General features: G+C 56.0%; 2 protein-coding genes across 3 annotated transcripts; both read right to left on the bottom strand.

The window, feature by feature from the left end:
• Positions 1-2,693: 2,693 nt before the first annotated feature.
• On the bottom strand, positions 2,694-6,087 carry LOC137161041 (fucolectin-like). The gene is given in 5 exon segments (XM_067560043.1): positions 2,694-2,750; positions 4,323-4,615; positions 4,618-4,727; positions 5,294-5,576; positions 6,003-6,087. Coding segments are annotated over 4 exon segments (525 nt in total). The 3' UTR covers positions 2,694-2,750; positions 4,323-4,568.
• Positions 6,088-13,650: 7,563 nt separating this feature from the next.
• Positions 13,651-21,780, bottom strand: MFSD3 (major facilitator superfamily domain containing 3). 2 transcript variants are annotated; one of them, XM_067560107.1, is made up of 7 exons: positions 21,653-21,780; positions 20,837-21,011; positions 20,272-20,623; positions 19,860-20,007; positions 19,453-19,559; positions 16,506-16,615; positions 13,651-16,022 (listed from the first exon to the last, which is right to left on the bottom strand). In XM_067560107.1, exons 2-7 carry the CDS (start codon positions 20,951-20,953, stop codon positions 15,849-15,851), a joined length of 1,008 nt encoding a protein of 335 aa, XP_067416208.1. In that variant the 5' UTR covers positions 20,954-21,011; positions 21,653-21,780; the 3' UTR covers positions 13,651-15,848. The 2 variants fall into 2 exon arrangements, with proteins under 2 accessions (XP_067416208.1, XP_067416207.1); XM_067560106.1 differs by having other exon boundaries at positions 20,272-21,011.
• Positions 21,781-22,345: the final 565 nt, after the last annotated feature.

Below are 22,345 nucleotides of genomic sequence, written 5' to 3'. Positions count from 1 at the left end.
AAGGGGCTGGCCCAGGGTCTCCCAGCAAGTGACAGGGCTAGGAAAAGGACCCGGGTGTCCTGAGTCTTGCACTGCTGTAACCATTAGCCGCCCTGCCCTTCTGCACCCGCCTCTGGGGGGCTTCCCCCTGCCCAGGCAGGGGGTGCGTCGGGGGATGGGGCCAGGACGCCAGACAGCGAGTGACCCAGAAATCCTGGGACGCGGCCCCCGAAACCTCTGACCGTGTGGGGACATCGCAGGAGTGAGCATCACCTGCTGGGCACGCTGCTGCCGCGCTGGCACCAGCCGGGCACCACCAGGCAGGCGGCGCTGGGGAGGGGGGTCTGCCAACCCAGCTGCTGGGGCAGAGCATGCATGTATGTGTATGTGTGTGTGTGTGCGCACTGCCCCGGGGGCCCGGGGGGGGGGGGGGAGAGGTGTCTGCAATGGGGCCGAGCTGGGGGCAGGCTGGCGTGCTCCTGCCCTCTCGTGGCTGAAGGATGACAAGAAAGGGCAAGGATAACCAGGCAAACCTGCCCCACATGGTGCACCCAGCCCTTGGCAGGCCCCAGGGGCTCGCTGCGCCTGGGTGTGGGGCCGGCCAGGCCCGCGCGGCGCCAGCGGGGACATCACCACCACCAGTGTCGGGCCCAGGGTAGCCGGTCCCTGGAGCCGCAGGGCTGGGCTGGGCTGGTGGGAACGAGCAGGACACAGCGTCCCAGGGGAGTTGCAGTGATGCAGGAGAGCGAGCCCAGCCCCGCCCCACCCCATAACCCCCCCCCCCCCCCAGGGCAGTGTCTGCAGCTGGGTGTAGGGTGAGAGGGCGAGTGCTTGGGGCAGGAGGAGGCCCAGGTGGGGCGGGGGTGGGGGGGGGCCGCATCCCTGGGGATGGAGCCAGCTCAGCGGCGTATGGAGGGTCTCTGGTGCCCAGGGGGCCAAGCCTACGTTCCCCTCCCTTCCCAAATGCTGGGCCTCACCCCCCCCCCCCCCCCAGCCGGGCCGGAGGGGTCCGGGCGCCCCCCCCCCCCCCAACTACACTGGGGGGGGGGGGGGGTCTGTACCTATGGGGGGCATGAGGCACGGGGGGGGGGGGGGCACATATGCAGGCTTGGCTCTGCTTCCCCCCCCACTGCCCACACTCTTGGGGAGCCGTGCACGCTGGGAGGGGCGGGGGGGGGGGGGGTTGCAGGAAATCGGGCAGTTAAGGGACCGGTCGGATCCTGCTCAGTGCTGATGCCCCAGGATGCCAGTGCTGGGCCCACAGGGCTGCCTGGGCCGCTGACTGCAATCCCGCCACTGGCTGGTTGGTGTCACACCAGCTCCTGGCTGGGGGGAGCCAAGGCTGTGCCCGGCGTCTGGCTCGGCTGCCCTGGCCGGGCAGAGCGCCTGGGGCAGGCAGGGGGTGGAGCCCGGGGGGCAGGCGAGGCAGCAGGGAGGCTGTGTGGCGCGCCCGGAAGCAGAGCGGGGCTCTTTGGGGTGTAACCCCGATCCTGTGGCTCTGTGCCAGTGGGGGTCAGCTGCGTTCCAGCACCCATTGGCCCAGGGGCTCGGCCAGCAGAGCCGCTCCTGGCTACGAGCCCACAGCTGCAGCCCACGTCCACACCGGAGCCCGTCAGTCCGTGTGCGCCTGGCACCGGCGCGGCAGGATCAGGCCCTTCCTCCGCAGCCAGCAGCCAGGCCGGCCCCGGGGGGGTGCGGGCCCCGGGGCACAGCACACTGGGCGGGGAGCCGCTCGCCCGGCTCCAATGGCATGCCCTGGGGCTCCGGCACCCAGGGGCTGAGCCAGCATTTGGGGTGTTTCCCCCCCCAGACTTCATGCCCCCCCCCGGCGCAGGGCAGGAAGAGTCTCACAAGACAGCGCCGCCCCAGGGAGAAAAGGGGGTCTGAACCTGCGCAGGGGGGGGGGGACACATCGCTTACCTCCTCTTGTGTGGGGCGGCAGGCTCCGCTGTTCCCCCCCTTAGCTGACGTACCCACCTTACCCGTCACGCGGCGCCCGCCTCTCCCATGCCAGCCCCGCAGCCGGGTTGGCCTGGCCCCCTCAATACCCCACTGCCTGGCTCCCGCCCCATCTGCTGCACAGCTGGGCCGGCTGTAGCTGCTCCCCTTCCACCCAGGCTGGAGAGGGGGCTCCCCAAAACGCAGGGCCTGGGGCAGTCGCCCTGCTCCACCCTACTCTGGGGACAGCTCTGGCCAGCAGAAGCAGGGTCTCTCCAGCAGCCGGCTGGCTGGCACCTTCCATGCACCACCTGCTCTGGACCCGACCTGCCACCAGGAGCAGAACAACCCCGGGGGGGCACGGCCCACACCGGGGCCACATGGGCAGCAGGGATCGAACCGGCGACCTGACCACCAAAGCCCCCCCACCTGGCAGTCCCGACCAGCTGTTGCGGTTGCTGGCAGTAGCCAGGAGAGGGGGACCCAGAGCCAGCACATGCCCGGTGCTTGGCGAGGATGCTGGTAACACAGGGGCCCTGCTAGGAGATCAGTACACGTTCCGGTGTGTGTAGGAATCCAGGCCCGTGTCTCTCCGGCGCTGGTAGCGGGGCCGGCGTGCCTGGCTGAAGGTTCACGGCACCTGTCAGCAAAGCACAGCCATGGTGTGGTCCCGCCTGCCCGCTCTGAGCCGGGCTGTCGCTGTCACGGGGGGCAGACGAGGCTGCAGCGAACACGTTTCCAGGCGCTGTGTCGGTGTGATACGTGAGTGCACACGTGCGGGAACGCGCTGCCTCCTCGTCAGGGCAGACACCAGAGCGAGGCCAAGCAGGCGGCTGGGAAAGCGAGGGCGGCGTTAAAAAGAAACAGACACACAGGGCCATAAACTGACCCTGGCCAGGCTGTGCCCTCCACGCCCTGCCCCGCCCGTGGGGTACAAACGGGGTTGTACTAAAGCCCCCAGACCCAGACCCCCCACAGCAGCACATGACCGTATATGGGCAGGGGTGGTTCTGGGGGGGCTGCAGGTATAACGCAGGCTGTCAAGCAGAAGGCTGGAGAGGGGTTTTCGTCGGCGTGACCCATGGCCGGGGAAAGAGGGCGCGCCATGGGTATAGACTCAGGGACCTCTCCCGGCGCAGAGCGCAATAAGCCCGGCTGGTGGGATGGGCTTGGAGGCACGGCTCTGGTTTTACGCTTGTCAGTGTAACCCCAATAAACCCCTCGCAGCGCTGCCTGCACATCGGACTCTGGCCTGGTGCTTTCCGGCGACCTGTGGCTGGGAACTGAGGCGACAGGATGGCCGGGGGAGCCCCAACATCTTGGTGCCGTGACTCGCACACGCTTCACTGCACAGGTAGGTAGCAGCCGGGCGCGTCTCCCCCCAAGACAGCGCGCACGGCCGCTTGTGGTGGCTGTGCTGGGACGTGTGACAGGCGCTGGGCGTGGCACAACTCACAGACGGCGGAGCGGGTTGGTGCCAGCCGAGGTAACAGATGGTTTAAAACCAGTGGCTAAGGACCAGGGCCCACCAGACACAAGGGTTGGGCTGGGCTGAGAGTGAGAAGGAGGCAGCGGGAGGCGCTGGGGACCCCAAGGGGAGGAATTTCGGAGAACAGGCCTGGTGTGACAGGGCCTGTGCGCGGGGCTAGCGTGCGGGTAACACGGCGCCGCCAGCGGGGATAGTGGGTCAACAAAGGCTTGTAACAGAAACATCTGCACTAGCCCGGTGGAGGTAGAGGTGCTAACGATCATCTGACACTACAGGAAGGATGTGGACAAGTTGGAGAGAGTCCAGCGGAGGGCAACGAAAATGATGAGGGGGCTGGAGCACAAGACGTATGAGGAGAGGCTGAGGGAACTGGGCCTGTTTAGTCTGCAGCAGAGAAGAGTGAGGGGGGATTTGATAGCAGCCTTTAACTACCTGAAAGGGGGTTCCAGGGAGGATGGAGCTAGGCTGTTCTCAGGGGTAGAGTGGCACAATAGATGGGCCAAATTCAGCCCTGGTCTAAGCGGCTGCAATGGCTGTACCCCCAGTGGAGTCGTGCCCACTTGCCCCAGCCTGGGATCTGCCGCATGGCAGCTGTCCTCCTCCCAGCTCCTGGGGCTCCTCGCGGTCAGAGGCATCCCAGAAGGGCCCAGGCAGCTGCAGAGCGCATGGAGGCACAGCCCAAAGCCCAGCTTGCTCTGCTGATGGCCCAGGGCTAGCATATGCGGCAGCAGGGCCGTGAGCCAGCTGGGATTCAGGGGAGGGCTGTTTGGGTTGATGGGGGGATGGAGAAGGGGAGCTTCAGAGCCAGGCCGGGAGAAGGGCGGGGGATCCAGAGAGCGGGTTGTGCGCAGCGGGGGAGCAGGCTGGGGAATGGGCAGTGGTCCGTGGGAAAAGGGAAGGGCTGGAAGCAGCAGACCTGGATTAACTTGGGGTTTGGAGCCAAGGCCCCTCTGGCTCCTGTGGGATCAGAACCCGGCGCCTGCAGGAGCAGGGAAGGCGATGGGAGATCCGGCCGGAACAGTGCAGGGTGGAGACAAACGACAGGAGAGACGCAGGAAGGGACCGGCGGCGTTTATCAAGGGACAGCGGCTCATTGCGCGCCCACCTCTCCTCCCCCGTCTCCTGCCCCCCGCGCAGGGAGAAGGTGCGTCACTCCCGCTTCCTAGCACTGATCCCCCGGCTGGGTGCCGTAGACCTCGACCTCGCAGAGGTGAGATACTCGGCCCTGCCCGGGATGGTGACGGTCACGTAGCGCCCCTCCGGCCCGTTGCAGCAGATGGTGCTGAGGGATCCTGCTGCGGTGTCGGTGATGGTCCCGCAGCTGCAAAGAGCAGAAGACAAAAGCAAAGGCTGAGATCAGGGAGCACAAGTGAGTGGGAAGCCTGCAGAGGCCAACGTACGGCGTAAACAACAGAGACCGTAAGAGACCGAGCGTCCCTCTTCCCCTCCCAGCCAAGTTCAGGCTAGAAATAAGGTACCCGGTATTAGCAGGGTCTGTAACCGCTGGAGCAGCTCCCTGAGGGACACGACGGATTCGCCTTCGCTGGCGTCTTTAGATCCAGACTGGACGTCTGTCTGACAGATACCCGGCTGCTCACACTGAAATGACGGGCTCAGGGTAGAATCACCCTGAGGTTTTCTGGCCTGTGAGATACTGGAAGTTGGACTTTGGAAAGGTCCCTTCAGGCCCCAGAAATCTATGGATCCCAGGAAAATCAGTTTCTATACCTCGGATGAGATGCTTCTCTACGAGGAGCAGCTGTGCGGGCAGCGAGAGAACAGGCAGGGGCCTGCGGAGACCGGCTCTACCCTGGATTGCCCGGCCGGGGTCCCTGTGCTCAGTGACGCGTTGTTTCCTTCCATCCAGAAACTGGGGAAGCAACTCACATGGGGTTCTGCTTGCCGTGGTCCTCCAGGGAGTCTCCCACGCGGATCTGGGCCCCTCGGAGTCTCTCCCCACAGCAATCCTCCCTGTTCTTCACGATCACCGCGGAGATAGAATGCCGGCTGCCCAAGTCCACGGTCCACCACGGGTCCGGGTCGGCCTGGGTGTGGCCGCAGGGGCTTTGCAACCAGTTCCCGTTACGTTGTCCATCCACGGCGTTCTCAGCCACGCCAGTTTTGTACGTGGAGGACTGAGTGGCCGGGCGTCTCAGCGCCAAGTTCTGCGCTGCAAGGAGAGGGGAGGTGGGACGTACCCATCACAAGGGGGCTCCAGCTGCCCTGTATCCCACACGCAGCCAGAGCCGCTTCCCAGCAGTGTCACGCAAACCAGCCACTGCACGAGAGGCAGGTCCATACTGGGAGCCCTGGCCCCAAGGGACAGGAGTGAGAGCAGGTCAGTGCTGGGGTCTCAGCCCAGAGAGAGCCTCTCTCAGCCCCCCGTCCCATGCCCAGCCGGAGCTGCTCCCCGAGGCAGGGATGGGGCACAATGTTCAGATGGAGCCCCTCCCATCTGCCCCCTCCCGCTGGCGGCCAGGCCCAAGTTAGCAGCGGCAGCGGGGGAAGAGTCTTGCTAGGCAGAGACCGGGGCAGAAGGGAATGGAGTATAAAATACGAAGAACAAGTTTCCATTCAAACTGTGTCAGCTCCTTACCCCCAGGCGGTGGGGTGCAGCCCTGTGACACCCCCGTCCCGGCCAGGATCCCGATAGTCAGCAACAGACGCCAGAGAAACGCCATCCCTGCACTGTGAACACAGGAGATCACGGGAATGTTTTATTCCGAATAAACGCTGCCCGTAGCGCGTTCCAGCTGAGCACCTCACACCCCCCAATGGTCCTCACTTTACAGGGCAGGAAACTGAGGCACAGGCAGCCAGCTACTTGTCTAAGATCCTGAAGCAGGTAAGGGGCAGAACTGTGAACAGAACCATGGTCCCTTAAATCCTAGGGCCCTGCTCTGCCCACTAGTCCATCCTTCTGGGCTTATGACAGCGTCTTCTGATTAGCTTCCACCGGCCGTTGGGGACAAAACATGGCTGAGCCGGTGAACCTGTCTCAGGGCGGCTAGATCCTTTAATACAGGTCCTTATCCGTCCGGCAGCCAGGCTCTGTACGTCAACCCCCTAAAATCATACGGATCTGGGGTTTCCATGGTGCCGCAGTGGGGCAGAATGAAGATTTCTGCCAATGAAGAACATTGTTGCAATGAAGAACAACAGGAAAAAGCTTTCATGAATCATAGAGACTATTCTGATGCAGGCAGGCGCAAGATCGCAGGGAGTTTTAACTGTATGGGAAGCTGGAAGAGTCTGTGGCAGGGCAAAGTTAAGGTTGTTTGGCTGCTCTAATGTGAACGCAACATATGTGGGTTTCTTTTAAGTTTAACCTTAACTGTGCATTTCCTGAGCTTATGACACTTGGTTCCCGGATAACTGCATCACCCCTGCCATGTGTCGTCCCTGCATTACTGCTCTGCTCTCTCAGCTGCACCTCTAATGTAGTGTCTGGCTGGAATTCTCCTTGTTTGTTTGTTTTAAATATCAAGTGTTGTGGATGATGTGACAAAGAGGGAATTACCTGTATTATTTCTCTGAATCAGATGCATGGCTGTGACTTACTCGATGAGGGGTTGCTACCCAGAGCAGGAGCAGAGCAGGAGACAGGGGTGCTGGGTCGCTAGCAGCCTGGGTTGGCATGAATGGGTTGTTAAAGGTCTGGCTGAAACCGACCCAGATCAATGGAGGAGCTAGAAAGACAATGGGGAGCCCCAGGATTGAACAGTGGACACCCAGCCACGGGACGCTCCAGGAGGTGGAACATGAGAACTCAGCCTGAGTCTGCAGAAGGAAGACAATGAAGCAGGAGGTGGCAGGACGCTAGGGAAGGACCTGGTCTTGGGAGAAGCCGGAGCTCTCACCTGGGACTGAGACACAAAGGAACAGAGAGACAGAGAGGATACAAGGGTGGTTCCTCCAGCAGGATGGCTCCAGGGACCCCTGGCTTGGCCAGGATGGACTATGTCTTTACCTTTCCTTCTCTCTGCTCACATAAGGTCTTCCCCAGGCTAGGTTGCAGGTGACTAACAAACCCTACTCCATGTTGAAAAGCTTCCTGGTGTCACTGCCAGTCCTTGCAGAGTTGCACTGATCCCTGGAGAGGGCAAAACGTCTCTGACCCGGAGATCTCAAAAACCGAAGGTGAAGTATCTTTATGTGGACAGGGCGTAAGTGGGGCTATTGCCTCAGGCTTGATAAAATGGGGTTTAAACCAGACCCTGGAAGGCTTGGCTCAGTGAAAAGCCGGCTGGAGGAAAGCAGTCACACAGCCAGCTTCTCGCCTGCTCTTCTGACTGGCTCCAGCTCCGGCCAAAGATGCGAGTTGCCAGCTTTTGACTCACAACCCTTCCGAAACAACTGGGGTTAACCTGTCGGAAAATCCTGCTTGTACCTTATGCATCTGCGTCACTGAGAGAGAAATTGCCTTGGGAAGAGGCCCAGTCACCAGTGCAATCCCACTTCCATCCTAGTCTGAGGACTAATGTGGAGCCTGACTCTTTTCCTGGCTCCTGGCACCGGGGCGAATTGCACCCTCACTGAATTTCTAGCTCCGTGCGTGTCCCCTGGGAAGGGGGCGCGTTAGAAGGATCATGTCCTCGCTTGGCTGAAAGGAAAGGCAGGTATAAAAGTCAACTGACCAGCTGTGGCAAAGGTGAAGAGGGACTTTCCAGCTCACCTGGGCACCTTGCAGTCACCAGTTGTGTAGGTCAGGTGGGATTCACTTCACTTTCAACAGCTCCAGCCCTGGTAGCCACGGTCTGTGGGCGAATGAGCTTGGGAAGTGAAGTCCAGCTGCTTTGTTTCAGTCCCCGAGGGGTGGTACGGTGACTGGGTACTACTCTGCAAGCTGGTGTGGACCAATGAGGATGTGATCCACGCTTCTCATGAAGAATCCAGTTTGCCTAATTTGAATACAAGCTGAGTCCCCTCTGTGTGTAAACTTTCTACCTTGCGGTTAACAGCACAATGAGAGCTGGGTTCAAATATATCTAATCTCTTCTAGATCTTGCCAAAGTAAATGCACTTGAGTCCCCAGAAACCTGGAGTACCAGTTTCCCAGGAACCTGGGAAAACTAAACACCCCCCTTCACAGACAGCTAAATCCTCTTGATCCCCAGACACCTGACAAAAATAAATGTAACCTTTGGGTGGGCTAGCGTCTGCTTCACTGCCCTTCACCAGTGCCTAAAAAAGCCAATGTCCCATAGAAAAGCACCTGGAGACCCAGAATTCAGTCTCTAAGGATTTTCAGCCAGGATTGCACGGGTTCAGCCTCTCCACATTCAAGTCCCCAAAAGAACAGTAGGTAGGAATGTAATTCTGAAGTACCAACTTTATAAAATCTCATGATAAAGAAACATAATTAACAACAACTGCAACCTGATCTGCACAACCTAACATGGCCATTTCATAGTCCACATACTTGATCTTCAGTGACACACAAACAGAAAGGAGCAAATTCAGGCTACCCGGGTCAATTCCCACAGACCCACCGTGAGACAGACAGACTTGCCCAAAGCTTCGGCTGAGCTCACCAGGTCTCGGGGCATGTCTACACTCACACGTAGGGCCACCTATGTCAGGTCGACTTACAGCCCCGGCAGTAATGACTGTGGTTTTTCATGTCCACACAACCCCCCTCCTGTCAGTGGTGCACGTCCTGCCCAGGAGAGCGTCCACCGACTTCAGAGGGCAGCGTGGGGGGCTGAGCGCCTGGGCTTTCAGCTCCGCACAGAGCTCCCGCGGGGAGCCTGGCAGCCCCCTGGGGCTCCCTGTACAGAGTTCCTGCCGGGCTCCCTGCGGGGAGTGGGGAACAGGGAGCCCGCGGGAAGTAGCCCAAGGGGGCAGGGCTCTAGCTGGAGGTGACAGCCCGAGCTGAGAGCCCAGCACTGGGTCCACAGCCGGGATCCTACCAGCCTTTCTCGTCATTTTGAAGAATGACAGCCAACAGTGTTTACACAGACAGTGCACTGCCCTGGCGACACCAGCAGAACCTTTGCCGCTCTTGGAGGTGCGGTCATGTCGCTGTAGGAGGCGCTTACATCGGTGGGACCGAGGCTGCGGTGCAGACGCCGTAATTAGCTCCGCGTAAGCTGTCTTCTGTCAACCTAACTCTATGGTGTAGATCAGGCCTCAGCCAGAGTCTCTGATCACCAAATCTACACAGTCTACGGAGTCGAAAGCAACATCTTTCCTCCCCTTGCTTGTAGGAATCTTCAGTGGGAAGCCAGGCAGACTCTTCCTCCGCCTCTGCTGAAATCACTCAGTTAGCCAGTCAGCTAACCAAATAACCAACCACGCAGTTAGCTAGCCAGCTAACCAATTAACCAACCACGTAACCAATTAACCAACCACGCAGTTAGCTAGTCAGCTACCAAATAACCAACCACACAGTTAGCTAACCAGCTACCAATTAACCAACCACAGTTAGCTAGCCAGCTAACCAATTAACCAACCATGTAACCAATTAACCAACCACACAGTTAACTTAGTCAGCTACCAAATAACCAACCACGCAGTTAAAAACAAACAAACAAACAAACAAAAAAACAGTTACAAGAAAAATACGAAATTGACTAGCAAAATAAATGCCCCTTTCCCCATCATCACATTTAAATAAGAGAAAAGTTGGTGGCTCACACTTGTTGAGACAATTGAACTAAAACAAAGAATAGAATTAAAATAAAATCAGGTATTTTTCCCTCCGACTTTCCCCTTTCTATAATTACCACTGGCCGGGCTCCCCTGGCGGGAGGTTAACAATGTCACTAACCTCCTGCCAAAGGCTTCAGCGTTAGAGAAAAGAGCCTGCTTTCTACTCCGGGGACTCAGCTTCTTCCAGCCCACACAGTGCACACGGCCCTTCGCAAAGCAGCTGCCTGACTAATAACTGCCCTCATGGCACCTGTGTGTAGCGACAGGGAACCGAGGGCATCCCAAAACTACTGCACCCCACTGCAGCAACTGCTGGGTACGGGGAGCTAACTGCATCTGCCTAGCAACAAGGACAGACACAACTCATTCCTGCCCACCCCCGAGAGATGCCGTAAAGAGATCAAGTATCACTATCAGGCACCTGGGTTACACACCCCTTCGACAAACATCTGCATAGGCTTGATCCCCCAATAACCTGTGATAACGAAACACACCCTCCCCAGCTGTCCTGTACTGGCAGCCATTTCCCAGTTACAAACACACCACAGAACCAGAGAAGAGGAGGGTTGGAAGGAACCTCAGGTGTCTAGTCCAACCCCTGCTCAAAGCAGGACCAACCCCAGCTAAACCATCCCAGCCAGGGCTTTGTCAAGCCAGGCCTTACAAACCTCTAAGGATGGAGATTCCACCACCTCCCTAGGTAACCCATCCCAGTGCTTCACCACCCTCCTGGTGACAAACTTTTTCCTAATGTCCAACCTAGACCTCCCCCACTGCAACTTGAGACCGTTGCTCCTTGTTCTGCCACCACTGAGAACAGCCTAGCTCCATCCTCCCTGGAACCCCCTTTCAGGTAGTTGAAGGCTGCTATCAAATCCCCCCTCAGACTTCTCTTCTGCAGACTAAACAAGCCCAGTTCCCTCAGCCTCTCCTCATAAGTCTTGTGCTCCAGCCCCCTAATCATTTTTGTTGCCCTCCGCTGGACTGTCTCCAACTTGTCCACAGCCTTCCTGTAGTGGGGGGCCCAAAACTGGACACAATACTCCATATGTGGCCTCACCAGTGCCGAACAGAGGGGAATAATCACTTCCCTCCATCTGCTGGCAATGCTCCTACTAATGCAGCCCAATGTGCCGTTAGCCTTCTTGGCAGTGGTCAGGGAGAAAAATGGAAAGGTTAGGAAGTGTGTAAAATCCCGGACTTTAACTAGTTGCACTGGCTGACCAGCACAGCATGCATCACATACAAGCTGCCCAGGACCGCTTGCTAGGCCGTGAGCGGGCGCTGGACCTTCAAAGTAGCTGGTAGCAGATCCTGCTTGGAGAAGATGAGAAAGGGAAGACAGCTTTCATTTGCTTCTGGGGTTTCTATCGGTTCAAACACAACATGCCCCAAGGCATAGCTGGAGCGCCTGGCACATTTCAGCGTCTAATGGAGAAAGCGGCGGGAGCTGTGAATTTGCTGCAGACATTGGCCTGTATCATGTATGTGGAAGACGTTTGGAGGAGCAGGGAGAAAAGCTCCCGGAAGCATTAGACAGGCTTGAAGCCTCTGGTCTAAGGCTATCAACTGAGAAACAGCAGCTCTGCAGAGCGTCCGTCAAGCAGTGAGGACACGTAGTACCACAAGAGAGCGTCAGTGCAGTCTCTGCTACGCACAGGCTCTTGCTAGACGGGCCTGCCCACAAAAGGACAGAGTGCTCACCACCTGTCTAGGATCTAGTGGCTACTCCCACAGAGGCGTTAAGAATTACGCTGCTATGACATGCCTAGGGAATGTCCCAGCAGTGGATACCAGGCCAGCAACGAGAAAAGGAAATACAAGAGAAAACCGAAGAAGTCCATAATGCCTCCTGGACAGAAAGGTCCTGATTCCTTGGAGCCTTTGGGGAATGGATGGGACGAGAAGCACGTATTTGTGCCAAGCCAGCTGACACAGGGCAGACGTGGCTGGCCGCATTGCCGAGCTGTGAGTTCAGCATTCAGCGTGGATTGCACTGAAGCCGTATCGATGTAGACGCACGAGCCCCTCATCCACGAGCTGCAGAGCTGACTATAATTCTGACTGATGGAATAAGGACGCTCTGCCCAATTCGACTCTAATTGTCTGGAACCGGGCTGCCAGGCGGCTAACACAGCAATAAGCGAGTCAATACATGGCGTGTCCCTCTTGACAAACAACTGAACCCACTCAGGCTCCCACGCAGAATCCTGGGGAAATCAAACCCAGCCTCCCTCCGTGCCCTGAACACAGAACTCTTGCCGCACACAAGCTGTCTGAGACACTGTGCACACAAGGGAGTTGTTATTAATGGAAGGAGAACAGGCAAACTTGAACCAGCACAGCAACGCAACAGATGTGCAGATAAAGAGTAAAACGCCTGCCCTGCCCTCCAGGAACCTTGGCAGCCGTCCATCTAACTCCCTCCACCTGCCTGTGCCAAGGGCTCCCAGCTGATAGCCCCTTGACCACACCACTTCGCTCAGCACTGAGCCCCTCATGGCTGGCATCGGCGTGGAGCAGTCGTCGTCCGATGTCTGTTTGCAGCCCTGGCTCCACTCCCCCGGGGCTGCTTGTCCAGAGGCGCCACCACCTACCCCAGCTCCGTGATTCGGTTGCGTTAAGACTGACAGAATGGGGCGGGTCTCAGCAGAGTCCATTCAGCTCTCCTGCCGCGGCTGTCCCCTGGGTTCTCTCTTCCCACAAGGCCCCTGCAACAGCTACCGCAGCAAAACCCTCCCTCTCTGTCGTCTCTTGCAGCCACATCTCCAGTGGTGGGAAGAGATGAGCACTTAGGACCGTAAGCAGAATTGTAGTTGCTTGGAAAGGATCTTTTCCCCCCTTATGAGCCTCTCTGGGGGCTCACTAATCCCCCAAATCCAAGCTCCTGGATACTTGTGGTGACATCCCACGAGCCACTAGAACTGTGGGTGAGTTGCCTGTACAAATGAAGCTCTGTAGCAACACTTTTCAGCAACAGTGGGACTAGCGAGCTCTTCCTGCTCAGGAACGCCTAGCCGCAGGAATTACCTGGAGCGGGGATGTGATATGAGTAGTCGCCTTTTCACCGTCTACTGCAACATCTCTTCCGCTTCCAGTTTTGTTCATGGGTCAGTGTCACTTTATGGGTTTGTTCCCAACTCAGAGTCCAGAAAACACCGCAGGACGTCCCAGATGGTGCTGAACTACTTTTGGCACCAGGTCTGCTCTGAGAATTGGGTGATTTCTTTTGTCAGCTAATAGTAAATTCACTGAAAAATGCCCATTGGCGTGAACCAATATTATTCACAGATTTGATGTGAATTCACCAAATAGTTTTGGGGGGTTTTTTGGGGGGAGGGGGAGGGGGGGAGGAAGGGGAAAAATAATTGGTACTGAGGCACCAGTCACACAATGAATGGAAGAGAAGATGGCCCTGGCACCTGTCTCATAAACTTCAGACCACTGATCAGGGCACTGACCAGGGATGTGGGAGACCCAGGGGCAATTCCCCTCTCTGCCTGACGTAGAGAAGGGATTTGCACTTGGGCCCCCCACACTGCAGACTGTCCCAGCTACTGAGGTGATGCACTCTCAGTCTTTCCTGCTGAAGCTGTTCCACTGTCGGTAAACGGTCATTGGAGTAATGACAGGATGTTAGGCCTGCCCCCTCCCCGCCGAGCGCCCTCACCACCAGGCTAGAAAGTCTTTTTCTAGCCCACATAATGTGAGTTCAACCCCTGCCTTGGCAGTGTTCTGAGAACGGGGGTGGTACACATTAGCTGTGTTGTCAGAAGCTCTTTCTGGAAGTTTTGCCCTGACAGCAGCTAGTTCAACGTGTTCGAAAAACCCTTTGCAGGCTCAGGTTCTACTTTACAAGTAGTTTCAGGGAAAAGAGTATTAATGAAATAGAGGGAAGATGAAAGACTTCAGGGAGCTGCAGCTTTAGGGTAACATGAGCAGGACTCATGCTTCTCCCCCATTTCCTGAACGATGGGGCTGAGTGTGATCAAAGGCATTGCTGGACGTCAGCAAAGTCAGCTGTATTGTGCCCTCAGGAAAGGCGCCCTAGTCTCAGGATTCACATAAAGACCAAAATGTAACCCCTCTCAAACGGCTGCTATTTCCTGGCCAAAGGGGTCTGATGGAGATTAGAAAGATTGTTATCAGCAGGCCCTTTTGAGAACAGTGCTAGTGCGCCTGTTACTGGTATGTTGGGGCATCCTTCAGCCAGAGCCAGGTTACAAGTGCATTGCGGGTGGGGTAGGGGCCTTCTCTTTGCATGTTGTGGTTTAAGTTTAGCCACTCTTCACACTCTGGAAGGGCATGCTGCAGCACGGGGCAAACGTGACGCTGCATGAGCATTTCGGGGAGGAAAAACATACCCTGCCACGTCCTAGGATCCTAGTCAGATCCAGGGCCCAGCCAGCTTTCTTTTCTTAACCCTTACTCTAATGATGATGATGTAACTATTCTAATCTCACAGACACACCTTTGCTAAGCGGTGGAGTTAGCATTGCTGATCCCATTTCTTATTTCAAACCATAGGAACGACCTCCCTGTAACACTGGGGCTGATGATTGCCTTAGCAATGAGCTAACTGCCTGAAACAAGGCACTGTATCTTCCTCAAACATCTTCAACCTCCCCCCACATTCCTCCACCGCAGGTGAGCGGACAGCTTTTTCTGGGGGGTGGCTATAGGGTCAAAAATGCTAAAATAGCAGCTGGGAATCCCCCTTTAATGAGTAGTTTTGTCCAGTGACTACGTTCATCCACTTCTAATAAAATGAGATAAAACAGCTTCTGCTCCTAGCTCACTGTTTTCTTTCTTCCTTAATTCAATCCCTAAATCTTTGGTGGGGGCCAAAACCTCCCCCGCGCCCCGCAATACCCAGTTGTCTATACCCATGATATGCATGGCAGAAACCCCCCCCAAACGGCGTAAGGCAGGTTTCCAGGCCACAGCTGATGGTGTGGCTTTCCCGCACCCCGAGACACCCCCCTCAGCGTGAGAAGCTGGGAAGCAGACGTGCCTGCTGGCTCTGAAGGACTCTGCTAACACAGAGGCAGGGCCCTGCTGTTGAGATTCCTACAACAGCAGCCTGGCTGAGCCAGAGCTGAGCACTCTGCAGTGTGGCCAGCTGCAGCTTGTGCCAGTCTAACCATTAGCAAGAACATCAAACCCGGTACCCGCATGGCCCTGGTAACCGCCAGCCCTGCTCCTCCCTTCCCAAGGCTCCCGCACGGGACCCAGTCCGGACAGCGGCTCTCTGAGCAGGGTGGAGGCAGCATGGTGCAGGGGCATGAGAAGGAGACACATTCAATAAACCAAGGTTTTAATTTCAGATCCAGGGGCTGGAGTGTGAGCAGATGAGTGAGTGCGGCACTGAGCCGGCTCCTGGTAGCTGCATCACCCCTGGCTTGGCACACACGGGAGCCGGCTCCTTAACGCAGCTCTGGTGAAAGCCGGGAGCGTAGGCCCTACAGGAGATGGGACAGGAGGAGATCTTAAGACGTTGGTTACAGCTGCCGAGACCCCCATGGGGCAATCCTGAGCCCCTGCAATTCTTGCGGGCTCCCATAGGAGGGTGGGAGCTCAGCAGCTCAGCATTTGGCCCTCTGATGAGCATTTTTGGGCTCCTCCACGTCTATCACGAGCGCAAATTGATACGCCTGCTCGAGGCCTTGGCAAGTCCAGCCGGAGAGTGGCTCAGCCATCCTGCTCCTTGGCAATAGGATTCCTTAAGCCAGGCCCACGGCCCCCCCTCCACAGTGAATGCCTGGAGAAGCCAGGCAGTATCTCCCCGTCAGTTCCCGCCGGGAGGCACGTTCAGGACGTAGAGCACCGAGGTGAAGGAGAGGAAGAGGAAGCAGCAGAAGCTGGATTTGAAGCCCAGCCAGTCCACGATGCTCCCGGCAAAGGTGCTGAACGCCAGCTTGCCCAGCACTTCCAGGGTGGCCAGGAAACTGTAATGAGTGGCCTGCAAAGGAGAGCCAGGTACGCTGTCACACAGAGTCCCAAGAAACCTGGCAGTGCCGCCAACCCCTGCCACCCCAGGGCTGCGGGAAAGGCCCAGGAGTCCCAGGAAGCACTGAGCTGTCGTTCCCTTCAGCAGCCTGGAGCCAAGCCTCATCTCAAGGCAGCAGGATGGCCTGGGGGGCCTTTCCCTGTGTAATCTTGGGCAATTCGCCTCCCCTCTCTGTGCCTGAGTCCCCACCGGCCCAGTGCGCTTAACGCTTCCCTCAGGGGCATTCACGTCTGGGAGGGCCACACAGAGACTTGCATCTCAAGGCTCTTTACGAACACTGACGAGTTAACTCAGCAGCCCCCCGGCACTGGTGGATACTACAAACATCCCCCGTTTGCAGACAGGGAGGCAGATGGCTGAAATGGCCCTGGATTGTAGGCGCTCAAAGCAAGTCCCACTTGGACCACACTTCCAGAGGTGCTGGTTGCAGGGTACCTGTCTGCTTCCATCCGCCCTCTGCGTGCACTGCATCATGGCGCTGAAAGCCAGGGTGGTGATCAGCCCTCCGATGAAGTGCTGGACACAAACACTGAGGATCGCAGCTCCTGAAATGATGCATTCAGCAGGACAGGGCAACAGGGGAGAAACGCAGGTGATCAGTTCGGGGTTGGAGAGAGGCATGGCCCACGCGCATGAGTTCTCCAGAGTTCTGCTCCCAGTTCTGACCCTGACACTCTCTGTGGCCATGGGCAAGTCACTTCACCTCTCAGAAACAGCTGGGCAGGGTGGATAAAAATCAATGATTTTTTTTTTTAAATTAAAAAATCGGATTTTTTAAATTTAAATTGGATTTTTAAAATTTTTTGTAAATCAATAAAATACTAAATTTCTCTCTTGTTTAAAAAATAACAGTTACAATTAAATCTCATCACAAACATGTGAAACCTACACTTACAGTCTCATAAAAATGAATTAATGGCTCTAGTCTGTCCAGCCTAACTACCCGCTCTTGCTTCTCGAAAGTTCTGGGCTTTCCGTTTCTGTTTCTCAGCAGACTAAAGTCACATGTGCAAAGACAGACACAGGCTGGACAGGACTGCTGTTGTTCTGTGCTTATGTGGTGGGGGAGATGAGCCAAGCAAGGCAGAGGAGTTAGTTAAGACACTGTCTTAAAGACAGAGAGACAAAAGACGGAGGCAGAGTAGAAAGGAACAGTGGAGTGGACTGGAAAGAAAAAGGGAAGACATTATTCAATACACACACAGCTTCCTATATTCCCCCACATTTTTGCCACAGAAACGTGGTCATGGCTTCTGGGCATGAGAGACTCTACCTGGGAATATTTTGAAGAAATTCCTTCCCTTGGTAAAAAAGGAAAATGTGTCACGTGTAAGCAGTGCAAGAAGGAGATGCAAAGATGAGAAGATACTTAGAAGAAGAAACGGAAGGATGCTCCTTAACTACATATGGCTGCAGTGCCCATTTAATGCATCTTTTAGCCAAAGACTTAAGTACGTCTTCTCCAGGAATGAAAGAAAATGTTGAAGTCGCAAAATACTTCCGTAACAACCATTTTGCTTCAGCTTCACAGAAGAAAGCAGGAGGATCCAAACTAATTCTCCCTCAAGATGGTCGATGGAATTCTGTGGTTGATTGTTTTGAACAATTTATTAAGAACTGGCCTATTCTCATAAAACTTTGTGATGAAAACCGTGATAAAACCGATGGAAGTATCTCGTCCAAAGTATCTAACATTGGATTAAAGAGGAATGTAGAGGATATGCTCAGTATACTGAAGCCTATATCCATAGCCTTAAACCAACTTCAGAGAAATTGTTGCTGCATTGCTGATGCTGTCGAAATTTGGAAGGCACTTCAAGAGACATTGAAGAAAGAAATACCTCACCAGAAAGTTAAACTGCAGGCAATAAAGAAGCGAATGGATCAAGCACTAACGCCACCTCATTTTCTTCCAAACGTTCTCGACCCCAGATATAAAGGTAGATGCCTAACTTCTGAAGAAGATGTTGCTGCCATGACATGGGCATCTCCAAATCACTCCTCAGTTATGCCAATCATAATAAATTTCAGGGCTGGAGCAGAACCATTTAAACAGCACATGTTCACTGAGGATGTTTTGAACAAAGTCACTCCCCTGAATTGGTGGAAATCATTAGCCAGGCACCTTGAAACAGAGTTCCTTCAGGTGCTAAGCCAACTTTTCACAGCAGCAGCTTCCTCTGCAGGCACAGAGAGAATATTTTCATCGTTTGGTATTATTCACTCAAAGCTAAGAAATCAACTGGGAGTTGAAAAAGCAGGAACACTCGTATTTCTGTTTCAGTCTATGAATAAAAATGACAGTGGGCGGGGAAGATGAGAGCTAGTTGTAGAAGTTTTAAGAACAGCGTACGTTTAGTGTTGTGATGGCTTGTCTGTTAGAGTTAATAAAAATTTTTAAAAAGAGTTTACGGACAGCCGTCAGCTGGCAACTCAGGAGACTGCTGCAATTGCAAATGTGAAACATTATGTAACAGTTAAGATTTAGTTTAATAAAATATAAGTGCTATTGTGTGTGTGTGTGTGATTTAGTTCTTACCATTCCTAATGCGCTGCTGCTGCATCTGCAGCATAACACAGGTAATGAGTATTATGTGCTATTTCCTAAATTAATAGAAATCAAGTTATCTAAAGCAGTACACACAGTATACCCTCCTCGATGTTGTAAAACGCTGTACTGAGTTGTAAATTCACATGTTTTAGTGATCAGATTTGCACCATTGCTTAAGAAATATGTGAAGAAGTATCAGTGGGAAACTTGATTTAAATCAATGATTTTCTCTTGGTGATTTAAATCATTTCAATCAATGATATAAATCGACTTGATTTAAATCAATACACCCTGCAGCTGGGTGGGAAACATTCCCCCCCCCCCCCCCAATTAAAAACTTCTGTGAAAAAACTAAATTGTTTTTGTCTAAATTTCACATAGAACATTTCAAATTTTTGGTGAAAATGTAGCCAAAATTGAAACACTTGCATTTGGAAATGCTCTCAAAGTGCCGCCTGGGAGGTGTAGTTTGGGTGCCTCGCACTCCTGTTCTCCTCTATAGCCTGGGCTTCCATATTGAATAATATCTTCCATGATGCACCATGGTCTCCCCCTCTTGGAGAGAGGTGGGGGTGCATCATGAGGGTCCCTGAATGTGCTGCTTCCTAGTCCGGCCAGGAAGCTGGCAGCATATCCAAACTGAAATGTTCTGGTGGGCTTAGTTTGACTAAATCAAAATTTTCTATAGAAAACTGAAACCTGTTGCAAAAAAATGTTGTATAGTTGAAAACCCAGTTTTCCATCCAAACCCAGTTCTGATGGCAAATTTCCAACCACCTCTCTGTCCTCTTTCCCCTCACCCCACATCAAGGAGGAGCCCTTTATGCTCACCTTTAAAGAGAGACACTCCATCATCGTAGATGAAGACCAAGAAGGTCTGTAAGTTCAGGCTGCAGAAGCGGAGCAGTAACAGAGCCTTCAGCAGAGACAGTGGCTGCCTGGAAATGAGACACAAACCCGATGCAGAGATGGTCAAGGAAGCCACTGCAGCAAGACGCGGCAGGCAGGGGTAGAGCAAGCAGAACAGGAAGGGTGAGGAGGTTGTGTTTGGTTCCTCCCCATTGGACTGAGAGGAAGGATCACGAATCAGATACAGCACCTAGGCCCAAGACCAATCAAAACAACACTAGGCATCTCCCTGTCCTCTCCTGCCATGCACGCCTCCCCCACCCCACCTACAAACCAACCCCTTTCTTCCCATACAAGAAGGGAGGCAGGAGAGTCCCCTTCTACTTAACCTGTGCTTGGACATCAGCTGGCCACCCAGCGAGGAACCAGTGATGGAGAAGACCATGGCTACCATCCCGTTCCAGAAGCCGAGCTGCTGGGTGGAGAATCCGTGGTCCAGCAGGAAGAGTGGGAACATGGTGTTGGCACCCTGCTCACCTGCCAAGAGAAAGGACACAATCAGGTGAGTCACAGCTGAGTCCAAGTTCTATCAGCTTCCCTGCGTGTGGGGGTGTCCAACAGCACAAGGAGCTTTAAGGGCTTTGCTTGCCCCCTAACCCAGCCCCACCAGGTGACCCTGTCCAGATTTACAGCTGTTACATCCAATAGCTCCCTTCCACCTGCAGCCCTGCTGAGTACTCCACCCTAAACGCTCCTTTCTTTAGCAGGAGGAACCTGTTCCCCCACCAGGCAGACACTCACCAAGCTTGTAGAGGAGGACAAAGCCAGCGGTCCAAAGGGTGCCCGGCACGCGGAGGAGCTCCTGGAGAATTCTCCAAGGGTTGAAGGTTCTTGGCCGGAGCCGGCCATCCTGGGAAGGACGTCCCAGCGTGAGTCGCAGTTCTGGTGCACTCCACACGGACAGTATGGCCAGAAGATAAATGATGGCCAGAAACAAGAAAAGAATCCCCCAGCCCAACAGGTGTATCATGGTCAGGAGGCCTCCTCCCGCCAGCACAGAGCCCAGTTTGTAAGCCACCACTTGGATGGTGTTCCCATACCCGATCTCGTCCTGCCCCAGGAGCCGAACAGCTACCCCATCCACCGCGATGTCCTGGACGGAAGCAAAGAAGTTCATGAGCAGCAGCATGGCGGCGACGGGCAGGAAGTTGGTCTCTGGCGACATAGCGGCACCCGCTAGGCAGGCCAGCGCCAGTCCAGACATGCTGAGCACCAGCCAGACCTGCTTGGTGTGGTACTGATCCACAAAAGGAGCCCACAGCATCTTAAGGATCCAGGGCAGGTAGAGTATTTTGGCCAAGCTGACCTTGGTGAAGGAGAGGCCCACGCTGCGGAGATAGATGGGCAGCAGGCCAGACTGCAGCCCGTACGGCATGCCTTGGACGAAGTAGAGACCCCCCAGCAGCACATACTTGGCGTTCATCCTTCAGCCCCAGGCCGAGGGGCTCACGCAGGACAAGAGCTGGGGGAGACCCGCCGGGCTGTGGGGAAGACAAGCACAGACGGGCATCGCACGGGGCTCGACCAGAGGCGAGGCCGAGCCGACCGGCCCAGCACAGCAGGGCTAAAGACACAGGGCCCTGCCTCAGCTGGGGGGCTCAGTGCCACGGGTTTTAAATGCGCTGCGAGGCGGGCGGGTGGGTGCAGGGAGCTGGGGGGGTGGAGGGGGCATTTGGCTGGACTGGACCAGGCCCTGGAGTCACCTCATGCCATGGCAACAGGTGCTATGGTACCCGTCACCTGTTGCTATGGTAACAGAGACACCACATGGCCTCCTGCTGCCACACCCCAGCGCTGCCATGGCAACAACCCCCCCATGCCCAGCTAATGCCACACAACTCAGCTGCCATGGCAACAACCCCCCCCCCATGCCACAGCTAGGGCCTGATGCCAGGGTGATAGTCACAACCCAGCGCTGCCATGGCAACAACCCCCCCCATGCCACAGCTAGGGCCTGATGCCAGGGTGATAGTCACAACTCAGCGCTGCCATGGCAACTGATGCCTGATGCCAGGGCGACAGTCACCATGGTGACCGGGCACCTACTGTGACCATACAGCCAAGATGGCAGAGCCCCCAGGCCAGGGACCCCCCAGCAGGGGCGGGGCTCGGCTCGGCTCACCCCCGCTGCCGCTCCGGGGCCCGGGCGGAGCTGCGAGGGGCTGGCGGCTCTTCGAGGGAGGGGGGGCTCAGGGGTCTTTGCAGCAGCGCCTCGGTCCTCCACAGCCACGGAGAACGCGGAAGTGGCGGCTAGAGGGGCCGCCTTTCCCCCGACGACTAGCCCCGCCCACTGGCTGAGGAACGAGCGCGAGCGAACCATTGGCCTTTCCGGGGCTGCGCAGAGGGTCCCGTCTGGGCCGCTGGCCTGCTCCTCGTTGGTATCGGGCGGCGGAGGGGGCCCTTCTAGCATGCCCCTCGCTCTTCTCTATGGCTGTGGAGGACCGACCGTGGTGTCTTGCCCTGCTGGGCTGGCTGTGGCTGCCCCTTCTGACCCCGCCCCCCCCAAGGGCTCAGGGGGCTCCTGGCAGCTTGGCCCAGCCCTGGGCTCTGGGGCTCAGGCACCAGCATGTGCCACATCCCTGCCCCCAGGGCCATGGCCGGGGGTGCTACCTGAACCCACCATCCCCTGCACTGTCCCCTGCCCCCCTGCCCCCCCTCATTGCTCCTGCACCGCCCTCCCCTTCCTGTGCCACCCCACCCCACACCCGTCCCCCTCCCCCAACATCACCCCCTCATTGCTCCTGTGCCACCCCACACCGCAGCTTCCCGCACCGCACCCCTGCCCTCCTCCCCCCACTGCCACAGCCCCACAGCT

Source organism: Emydura macquarii, unplaced genomic scaffold (genome assembly GCF_026122565.2).
Source record: "Emydura macquarii macquarii isolate MOO-44397 ecotype Brisbane River unplaced genomic scaffold, CSIRO-AGI_Emac_v2 contig_2246, whole genome shotgun sequence".
Lineage (NCBI taxonomy): Eukaryota > Metazoa > Chordata > Testudines > Chelidae > Emydura > Emydura macquarii.
The sequence above is the reverse complement of the archived record's forward strand: the minus strand, read 5'-3'. Positions and strand labels throughout refer to the sequence as shown.